Below are 11,554 nucleotides of genomic sequence, written 5' to 3'. Positions count from 1 at the left end.
TTTCGTGGCGCTCCACCGTTCCGTTTTTATGGGACGGTGGTGTTCCAGCTGTAAAATTCAACGGCGCCTGTCCGTGATAAGTCGAATGCCGCTGTGAACGATCGTTTCACCCTCTTTCATCGCCGCTTATTTACTGGACCGTCGGGCGGAACGATCCGTCACGACGACCAACGGCCCCGGAATTAATACTAATCCACCCCCCGCATTCCCCGACGGCCTTTATTTCCGCCTGGGAAACTACCATATTCGGTATTCGACGGATCCGTCTGCAATTTACGCGAGCAAACACCCCTTTCCGCGTTCATCTTGCAGAGCACTCGCGTAAGTATCTCGAAAAACGGTTCTATCTGCCAGAGATCGAAACACGGTAATGCCTCGATATATGTTAGAAAGATGTGCATCATACTTGTGCACACTTTATTCCCAATATCGCGAAGTACATCCCTCGAGGAGCCAGGAAGATCGAGAGGGACAATAACTCAAGACAGTCATTCTGTGACAAAACTTCGTTGTTTTTCATTATTTTTTGGTGAATCCTTTGCCGACATGTTCGTGAAATTTTCCTGACTAAAATGAGCCCAAACACGATATCATTCGCAGCATGTTTTCTTGTTTAGTCCACGATTCAGTGGAACCTCTACTATCCGAGCCAATGATACAGGGTGTTCCTTTTGTCTTAATATCTCCGTTATTTTGGGGGATACATAAAATTGTACCGGGACAGAGTTGTTCATTAGGGAATGATGAATATTATGATACTTGAGTTTTTCTCTGAAATGAATATTTTTCGAGTGAGCGGAGCTCCGTATGAAAAGAAGGAACGATTTTTACCCAGCATTGTGACATCTCCGATAAGATTCGCGTCGAAATTCGATAAACAAAAGCGAAGATCGATCGCAAATGTTCACGACTTCAAACGAGTGAAAAGACGTCCGCTTGTTTCTTCCGGGACGGATCACTGTCGGTATTATGTGAGTGGCAACGGGGGAAGGATAATTTCTCCTGATCCAGGTCGCGGAGCACCTGTTGATCCCAGGTTCGGCGTTAAGATCGAAGACCCCGGACTAACCGCGCGAGAAAACACGTCAACCACCGATCCAACGAGAAGATTCCGGTCCCACGATGTCGTGCGTGCATCATCAATCCTCGGATCATTCGAGGGAAAGGTGCTACTACGACGGACAGTACAATCGTTACGCGAATCTCTCTTATTCGCCGGCGACTCGCTCTCGGGATGTCTTCCAATCCGGTAATATCACATTAGATATAAAATGCAAGCTATTACATTTGTAACGAACAGTTTCATCAACTATATAGTCATTATCATTTTCCACAATATTCTCTCATCATTTGACAAACCGGTGACTTGCATTTTTGTCAAAATTGCATGATTGTTCCTCGAAGAAGATATTGTGGCATCCGAAAATCGAGCTTTCGCTACCTTCCGATATTAACGCTTGGATGGCGGGACCCGGGTCCATTTTGACAATTTAAAGGGATCACCGAGCTATTCAACTCCTGTTGATGAATTTTAATTGAAAGTTGTGCAGTTGACCAATAAAAATATGTTTAAAGAATTGAGTGAACAACTGTCTAAATGAAATCAAAGATTGCGAACTGTACAATCATCAAAACCTGTCCGCCTTCCGAGTCTTGAAAATTTATTTTTCCAATCCCTTGTCGAAACATTTCATTAGGTTTTCCAAATATTTCAGCATACTGCGCTGGATGGAAACCGCTGGATTCGCAAGGCAACAGCTATGAGACCCCCTTGGCAGGTAAATAGGTGGCCCCTGTCTAATCTTTTTATCAAACAATTGCGTCTAGCATTTTATTAAGTATAAACATACCATTGCCAGTGAAAATGACCGTTCCCATGTTTTATATTTCATTGTTACTGAATCTGTAAAGATGTTTACGCAGTCCACTTATTAGCGAATTATAAACGCTTAACCATTACGGGTGATGAACGATTGACCGGAAGTGAATACTTTACAGCCAGGGGAGACCAGACGTATGCGGACGCGCGGACGCAAAACGGAAGGGCGTCATCCTGCAGACAGGAAACCCGAAGGAACGTGGACCCCCACATTCTCGAGAAAATGCAAGCGAAACTGAGGCACCTCGAGGACAGTAACGTCGTGGTGCAAACGCGTAACCAGACTCTCGTCGCTGAAAACAAAACGCTTTTGTCCAAGTGTGTATCCGAGACTACGAAAGAATAGTATTTATTTTTTCATTAAATTATTGAAGGAAGAATAGCAACTTTATTCGGCTGAATCGCTGCAGACAGTTTTCGTATAAACATTCTCGGTCTATTGATTAAACGTCCCAACACGTCGCGACGTTGGATCCTTTATCGAATGATTTCCGTTTCGCCGATTTGTTCGAAAGGTTGGAGGAGGAATGTAACGAAGTGAAAAGGGTCGAGGAGAGGATGGCGTGTCTGAGAGCAGAGCTAGATCGCGAGAAGCTGAGACTGCTGGAGACAAAGGAAGCCGCAGAGCAAGTCGGTGTAAAAACATTTCAATACTTTTCTCCGGGTCATCGAACGAGTTCTGAAACTTATATAATAGATCCCATTTGAAACGAACCTTGGAAGCATTTTTAAAAGTTTTGCGCAGGACTTATATCGGTCCGATGACCAAACTTTGTTATTTTTACTTATCCTTTTATGATACTTTTGCTAAAGTATTGGTGACATTTTTCTGATTAAAAGGAACCCAAACATGACATAGTTCGGAGCGAGCTTGTCAATTCACGGTTTAGTGAAACCCCGATTATACGAACGGATGATGCTGAGCGTCTCTTAGCTTTGCAATAAACCATTTTCATCGAATCTTTCTAAAATACAGTGAATTCTCGATATATGTCAACAACACTGGTCTTGTCAGCGTCGTGTATCGTCCAGGAGACATACCCGTGCCGTGTTATGTTTACACTCCTCGACGTCCAAGGCCACTCGAGCTTCGTGGCCCTTCACGGGGTATACCCCGCGGTAGTGCGGATAATTCTGCGACGTTTATCATCCAGGCCTTGGCGACATATATGGAGAAATCACTGTATCTGTTCCGTAGAGAACATTTCTGAAAAAGTGGGTATTATTTTGTTCCTCGAAAATTATTTTTCCGAAACAAAAGATGGTTGTTTATTTGTATGTTCGTTTTCCCTGTTCAGTTATGGAATATTTCCACGATTTCAGCGCAAGCACGAGCCGATCGTCGAAACGAGCGGAACATCGACGACTAACATGATTTCGAAGGTAGACAGGGGTGTGCAAATTTGGGCGGTATGCTCGGGCTGTCAGAGAAAACTGGAGAGCTGCGAGAAACTTCCTCCCACTGTCACCATTACCAAGTAAAACGAATTTTATTCTTGCGCCAGCCGATTTTCTTTGGAAAACCGAACCACAGAAAATAGCCTACATGATGTTGATCATTGACTCCTCACATATTTCATAATTACCATTACTTTCGATGAAACAGCTACATGCATGATGTTCACAATTTTCAAAGTGCAATAAGCGTCAGTTCGCTACCAGTATTTTTGCAAATGCAATGTACTTTTTATGTACTCTTTATGAAATATTGAAATAATTTGTCGAAAAAAGATACAAAATGTATAAAATTAATTTGACTATGTTTAAATAAACTGTGAGATTATGGACGTCAGATATTTGTTGGTAACGAACGTGTTAAAGAGGTGTGATCAAATAATTTTGTGGAAATGTTTCTTTCGATTCGTTTGATCGACGTGTTCGAGCAGATCGGAGCTGGAGGAGTTGGAGAAGGACATGCAGACCCTGCGCGACACCATAATCGCCAGAGAGGAGGCGTGGGACAAGGCGATGGAGCGCGAGGAAAATGACAGGCAACAATTAATTCGGTTAACTACAGAGACGATCACGGCCCGTCACCTGTCCGAAACGTGTTCCGAGGAGCTGCAAGCTGCCACGAAAACTTTGTCGGTAAATATACCCGAGCAACATCGGTATTTTCTTCGTTAACCAATGGGAACAGTTCAATAGGAACAATTCGATCGCACAGAACAGTAATATTTCCGTAACTGGACCGACAGTTTTAGCATAGGCACAACATTTTTTGTAGTGTGCCAAAAGAGGGACTTAGGTTCGACGCTTCGATTCCCTGCCTCTCTTACTTTTCCACTCGGCGTCCTCTTTCACGCCTGAAACTTTAATCGATTATTACACAAGCAATTATAATCGTAACTATGTCGTGTTTGGTGTCATTTTAATTAGAAAAACGAGACCAATACGATGCTGAAAGTTTCGTAAAACGAAATCAAACATTTATAAAGTTGCAATCTATTGCTTCGCTCGCATTAGTGTGAGTCTCACCGATACTCGACCCCTCGCTGGCTCGGTCGTCGAGTTGTGTTTACCGTTTGATTGGCGCCAAGATCCCTCCAATGGTGGGGATAAAATTTTCACAGTTACGGTAGACAGCTCTGCGACAGTTACGGAGATATTACTGTATTACAAAAGCGCTAAAGGTGTGGTATCGTCGTTACAACATCTTGTTGTCCAGAACGTATAAACTGAAATCACTGTAGGACACACAGTGATTAGCATGTTCTATTCCCGAGACACATACACATACGTCTATTAAATTGTTAAATTAATGTTTCCTGTTTCATTTATACACCTTCAACGTTTGAAGTTGATCGGTCAAGTAGTTTTCGTTTTAAGTAATTTTAAAGAAATCGCAACAAGAAATTCCCCGAAATTAATTACTGTCTGTGCCAATAATTAATTTCTGCGATATTACCGGCTTGAGAGGTTAATCGAAAAGGTGTTTCCTCGCCGAGAAAGCAGCGCCCTCTCTCTCTCTCTCTCTCTCTCTCTCTCTCTCTCTCTCTCTCTCTCTCTCCCCCCTCCTTTTTCTTTTCCTCTCTGGGTAAACGTCGAGGCGACTGAAATGGAAACACGAAATAAAAGAAAACGGACCTCTAGTTGTGTAAGTAAACTACTTAGTGCATCGAGGCTGACGGAGGTGTGGGTGTGTTCGCAGGAAAGGGAATCGGAATTGAAGTCGCTGCAGAAGGACAACCTTTACCTGAACAGGCTGATAGTCAAGCTGTACACCTGTCAGCAAAGGTAAAACGACCCAGCTCTACCTGACCCCTATAGTTTAATCAGAAATTCTAAGTCACTTCATTAATCTCGTCGTTTTTTTTTCTTTTTTTTTTTTGACACTTTAATACTTTGAGTGACCCGGCGACACTTTTCTCTGAAAGGTCTCGCCTTAAAATAATTATTTGATTACTACACCCTCTAAACCCTCTTGTGAAGCGGAGCAGAAATTGCAATTTGATTTGTATCAAGTTTAATTTCATTCTCTTGCTCGGCGCTCAAAACCCGCCAGCTAATTAAACTATTAACTCGACTTTTGGATTTTGCTACCATGTGTCGCCAGCCATGTCATTCGTAAAAGCTCTTTTGAAATGAGTACTGCCATAAGCTTCGTAGCTGATACAGTTGTGCTCACATTTTTTAAAGGAGAGACTATCACGATGGCTATTTTCGATCGGATTTCTGCAAGATTTCTGTGGCAGTGGGGCAACGTTGGTCTCGGAGGGGAAGTAGAATGGAGACGAAAAGAAATGAGAATGAGGAGGGGATAAGAGCGGAGAACAAGGTAGGGGGTTGAGAGTTAGATGCCGAGACCTCGCGGGAGGTGGAGGGGGTAGCTGCTTGCACGTTTTGGGAGAGGAAATTGCATTTCGAAATGGAAAGAAAATGCGACAAGGGTGGATCCACCGACATGCCTGGCTGGCGGCGAGCTCTTGCGTCTCGTTACGCGAAATTTGAACCGGCATTCTCGGCGGTACATTACGCCGGGCGTTCCGCTAATGAAACGACTAAAATGCGCCGGGTGTATTCCGGTTCGAGCGATAGCCGGCGGGGTCCCTGGTAAAAACCGGGATCCGGCTACTTCCCCTTTTTCTTCCCATTCGGGAGCCCCGACGTCGCGGAGTCGCAATGTCCGGTCTCGAAGCGAACACGCCCCCCAGATTTATCTAATTGTCCGCTCTGCGAGCTTATTCTTCTCGCGTGACCCTCGCCGACGTGGTCAAAAATCATCGGAACGCGTACAAAATTCATAGAATTGTCATTTACGCGTTACGAAAGACAAGATTTACAGGATTGCTACGTCCTCGAATTTGCTTCCAATAAACAGTTTTATATAGAGTGTCAATTATATAATTGAACAAATTTCTGACAGAAATGCATATGTTACAAATAGTTCGACAAAACCTGCTTCGAAAAAAGCGTGATTATCGCCAATCCAACTCATTTCCAACTACCCGTACAGTTTTAAATGTGAACGTGGTCTTTCGAAGTCGGAGCACTACACCGGGGAAATCCCGCCTAAAGGAATGCAACTGTAACCGGCGAAACTGTCCCGGAATTCGAGAGTGTCTCTCGCGAGAGACCGGGGAATTAGGTCCGGGCTAGTATCTCTGGCATCCGAATCCGATTTCCCGGAACCCCGCTTAAAAACTTCCTTTTCCTAATCGATAATTAGATCTGCTCGGTTTACAAGCGCGGCCAGGACTAAGTCCGAGTTCGTTTCACTCAAAGATCACCGGAGATCCTTCTTTTGCCCTGTGTTCGTATGGATAGTTGAGATGCGAAGCTCAAATCCGAGCCCCGCACGATTTCCTTCAAATGGTTCTCCATTTGATAAACGAAGATCTGAGAATTCGTCTCTTGAAAAGTAATCACGAAAGAAATAATTGGATTACGTTCCAGAGGGTTCATTGTCGATCCGTGTCTAAAATCTTCATTGCTGTTGAATCATTTTTGAAGAAACAAAATTACTATATCGTAGTAATGCAGTTCATCATTATTTTTTCATTATATTTTGTATTTATAACAGAAACTACTCGATGCAATTTATAATAATAGAGCGATTAAAAGCATCTAACACAGTTGATGTACTATTTTGAACTCATTAGGATTATTATCAATTGATGCAATTGATTGATTCAGACAATTTAAATTTTGCATAAAGAACTTTGAACAAAATGGCCGACGGCGCTTGTCGGCATCTTGAAACTTCGGATACGCTGCCGGCAACTTTCGGCCTCCGTTCAGCTTTTAAATTGACGTCGTCTACGCAAATGAGAAAGTCGAATACAGGGTGGTTTAATCATAAGCCTTTGAGTTGTTGTGTCGACGGTGATGGAACGGTAACAAGCGTATCGAGTATTTAACGAGTTAACTAATTACACGACGAGACGAAGTTTCCGGCTGACATCGTCGCTGGGGCTTCTGGAAGAAAGCTGGTCACAGTGTTTCGCTGTAAAGACGGGACCGGGAGGACTCTTCGAGAGTCTTAGAATGGGTCGGCGAGTTTGCCTGACTTTGACTAATTTGCAGTTACAGGGATGAACACCAAAGGACCACCTTCCCCGTGGACATAAACGAGAAGGATCAACGGTACATCGAGGAGATCGTGCGACGAACGATCAACGGAAAGAACAAGCAAAAGACGAAGCCGAAGACTTCTTTCGAAAGGAATCCGAATCATGGCAATCATCAAAACGCGAAGTCGAGTCCCCTAAAAGAACCGAAACGTTGACGATGTTCTAGCACGTTGCATTTGACCCTCTAAATCCTGTTTCAAGTTTACAAACTCCTGTTATGCTTCGAGAAGAGATTCTTATTCTTACTCGTCTGTATCCTCGTTTAGTAATTTGTAATTGAAATTCAGATTATTGTTTGAAATATTGCGACGGAATAAAATTTATTGAATGTCTAATGTTAAAAGTGGAGCTATAATAAAATAATAAAATATTTTGAACACGGTGAATTCTTGTTTAGATCCTTCTGCATCTAATTCTTGAATACAATATAAAAATCAATGATTTTTTTGATAGTTAGACTTACTACCTTGTTTCCAATGTATTCAAAACGGATACATTACCAACAATGCAATAAAGTAGCAGTAGGCCAAAAATTGACGATGTGCATACCGTGGAATCCAAGCATTTTTATGCCATTGGATGAGTTTTTTGGATGTAATCGAGAGCAGCGCGCACTAGAAAATATCTCCAGCTACAAATTGAGCTATATTTTGTCGCGATTCTCTGCGAAATAAAGCCAAAAACTTGAAGCACGTTTCTGGCGTCAGAATTCATAATATCGATAATACAGAGCAAAAAATGTGACAAGTTTAGTCACAGACTTAAGACCCGTCGGATCAAGACCAAGACGGATCTTAAGTCTATGTCTGAAGGCTGTGAATGGAAATTATCAATTACAAAGTCACGTGACTATCCCGAGCCCTTAAATATAAGCTAGCGTAAGGTCGTTAACGTATGGGGATTTCTTTCTAATACCAGAGAATCACTGCTAATACATAAAATCAGAGAAGATATCTATATAAACAAGTCATTTTTATTTTTAAATCTTTTGATACAAATATAAATATAATTTTTTAATAATGCATGTAAGATGAATGCAAACGAAACTCTACTAAACAAAAAAAAACAAAAGAAAAAGAAGAACAAAAAAGTAAAAAAGAATGTTTCCGCCCGGGATCGAACCGGGGACCTTCCGCGTGTTAGGCGGATGTGATAACCACTACACCACGGAAACCGATGGTACAACAGTTTCTAATATTTATTTTTCCATATTATAATTTGTATTTAACAACGATTGAAATTAAACAAATATAATTTATATATATATTATACTGTATATATTAGTGCGTACATACAATTGTATTGTGCACTATGTACCTAATTCACGTGTTTGTAATAAATCAAAATTTATTTTTTTTGCCATTCCAAGTAATAGCAACATTAAAAAACAGTATTTTAGTCATTGTACAGTAAACTAGTCCCTATCACAACATCTCCAAGAAATTCACGTCTCGAAACGTTAAGTTAATAGAAATTAGTTTTTATGATTTAACCCTTTGCAAACAAGAATTTTTTAAAGTAAATTATTTATTAGCAACCTTAGGAATTATACGTATAATTGTGATGTCTCCAATGTGTCAGCAGTCTTCCTCAAAAGATTAAAAAGCTACGTAAGAATACCCAGTAAACAATTTGCTCTTGATTTGCTTTGAATTTGCCACCAAAATTTATCTACAAATTTCGACCCATCTATTTCCGCATTAGGCGCGATATTTGAGTGCAAAAGCAGGCGGAATTCCATACAAGAGGGGATATGAGAGCACAGACGAGGTATCGTCGGTGATGAGAGTGCTCACGCCCGGGGTTTCAGCGATCCCGATACAGTACTTGCCCCCTACTCTAATTTTTAGCATGGAACAGAACCATGGCTGATTTTAGCATGAAACAGAACCATGGCTACTTGTTAGCATGAGACAGAACCCACATCATCTTTTTAACCAGGATCAGAATGTACAGTTTAATTGTTTTATATAAAATACGTAACTAACATATAAATCTAATATACAAAATCTCTAATGAATCTAATATCAATTGTAATGATAAGTATTTTAATTTTTTCCAATTATTTGGTTGCAAACTCTAGTTGTAAAAAATGAAAAATTCGAACAAATATAGATTTCATATCGAAGTTTAAAAGCGACCATCCTGAACATTAATTTAATCGTAAATTGTTTTCTTATTTTTAGCTACAGTTATTAATAATTTTAAAAAATCTTTCTTTCATGAATAAATATTTTTTCCACCTCCGAACCATAGGATTTTTACTAGATGACGTTGAACGTTGAATGTTTTGTAATTTTTCATTTCTAAAAGTGCTTATATTGGGACTTTATCACAGGAAGTTTTTCAAATCTGTGTGATAATGAATCTGCTAGCAAGACAACGTCATTGTTTCGTTTTTTTCTTGTATTCTGTCCAGCGCTCGTACGTGCAAGATATTTTTTATAACGAATTGCTGTCCCTCAACTCCCAAATATGAATGAACTTTGACTTCCTTCTTTATATATAAGTTATTTCACTACTCCAAAAATTCAAAAGAAACATGTGACACACGGACATACTCTTTAAATATTGATTGAAAAGAAACTGGTTCGAACACGCGGTTACGATAGCAATGATAGTGACAATCATTTTAGTCTACTTCATAGACAATTTTTTTCATGTGATAACAATTTTATCATATGTATAGTAAAAAAAACTCGTGAAATAATTTTATGACAAAATTATTCCATCGAAAATTACAAAAACTTCGTAGGCATTTAATTAACCTGTTAGCTACATATAGTCCGAATTTTTAAATATGTACCTTGGTTATGTCGCAAGAAGTTGTAAATATTTTATCGATCCAGTGTGTAATTCATTTAAATGAATTTTTTAATTTTTTGTTTGCTTTTGATTTTGCTTTTGCCTTAAAATATGTTGATTTTTAGTTTTCACAAAAATTTTTATCGAAATAGCAAATGGTAATTACTTTTTCACAAAAATTACGAAAAATTACCTTTTTTTTATGACGAGTATAATCGTCATTCACAGCTAAAAGTTTAAATATGTAACAGGAGGATAAAATTATCTCGGTTTTGGTGTAATTGTTAAAAGTATTTTAATATGTAATAAATATACTCGAGCGGGGTATACAATATCAATTTATAAGTATGTATTATTTTCTAAACAAAGTACTATCGCAATGGATCGATGTAACATAATAAACAGGTCTTTACAGACGCAAAGTAACTGGTCGCAAAAATAGTCGGACACTAGTTATATAGGTTTGACTTTCATAAATCAAGAACGAGAATACAAATTGTACTACCCTACGTTTGTAGACACGTTTTTTCGAGATAACAAACGTAAAAAATTGTGACCTGTTGTATACGATTGCATAAATAATGAAAAAGATATATGAAGGAATAGCATATAAAATAGAATAGGATATAGGAATTTTTTGACATTTTTCTGGCAGCTGGTTTTTTACTCTTCTCTGCACTGAAAGCCGTTTTAGTTTAATAGTTTCTCCAATATATTTTCAATGCGATTCAAATGAAATCCACATATTAATCCAATTATATTTCTAGAAACTTAATTTTATCTCCGGTTTTCATGTTAAATGAAATGAATAAAATAATGTTATAATATATCGCAATTTTTATCAAGATATACAAATAATAAACAAGCAATTTTTAGATTGACCAAATGTCACGATATTTCGGGATGCTTGCGATTATTTTCATACATTTTAAGCAACCATATGTAATAAATTAATACTTTTTACGTGTTTCTTATCTAGGAACCAGCTCTTTTGTAACACAGTATAATTTGTACATTTTTCTAGTTTATCTTTTTTTTTTTGACAACGAGAAAAAAGTTAAACCTATACTATATTGCCAACGTAATAAAGTATGAGTATTTTACCTATTATTAGGATACTTGTGGTATAGAAATTTGTAATTATAAAATTACAATTACAAAATTAAAATAAATGAAAATGATATTTACTAAATTAAAAAAATATATTAAGCAAAGGAAATATTGAGTGGAATAAAAACGATTGTTTGTTGAAATCGAATTATGATAGATTCATTTCGAATATAAAAATTAATTTTTA

At 38.8% G+C, this 11,554-nt stretch overlaps 1 protein-coding gene and 1 non-coding gene across 2 annotated transcripts; one reads left to right on the top strand and one right to left on the bottom strand.

The window, feature by feature from the left end:
- The first annotated feature begins 826 nt into the window (after positions 1-826).
- LOC143353658 (uncharacterized) lies at positions 827-7,667 on the top strand. The gene is made up of 8 exons (XM_076787147.1): positions 827-1,249; positions 1,716-1,778; positions 1,999-2,197; positions 2,395-2,509; positions 3,203-3,357; positions 3,766-3,967; positions 5,031-5,116; positions 7,406-7,667. Exons 1-8 carry the CDS (start codon positions 1,123-1,125, stop codon positions 7,605-7,607), a joined length of 1,149 nt encoding a protein of 382 aa, XP_076643262.1. The 5' UTR covers positions 827-1,122; the 3' UTR covers positions 7,608-7,667.
- An 886-nt stretch (positions 7,668-8,553) lies between these two features.
- Trnav-aac (transfer RNA valine (anticodon AAC)) lies at positions 8,554-8,626 on the bottom strand. Its single transcript has one exon. It is a non-coding gene; the product is annotated as a tRNA-Val (tRNA).
- Between the last annotated feature and the right edge of the window lie 2,928 nt (positions 8,627-11,554).

The sequence above is a fragment of the Halictus rubicundus genome, chromosome 4 (genome assembly GCF_050948215.1).
Source record: "Halictus rubicundus isolate RS-2024b chromosome 4, iyHalRubi1_principal, whole genome shotgun sequence".
Classification (NCBI taxonomy): domain Eukaryota; kingdom Metazoa; phylum Arthropoda; class Insecta; order Hymenoptera; family Halictidae; genus Halictus; species Halictus rubicundus.
This window is presented reverse-complemented; position numbering and strand designations above follow the sequence as displayed.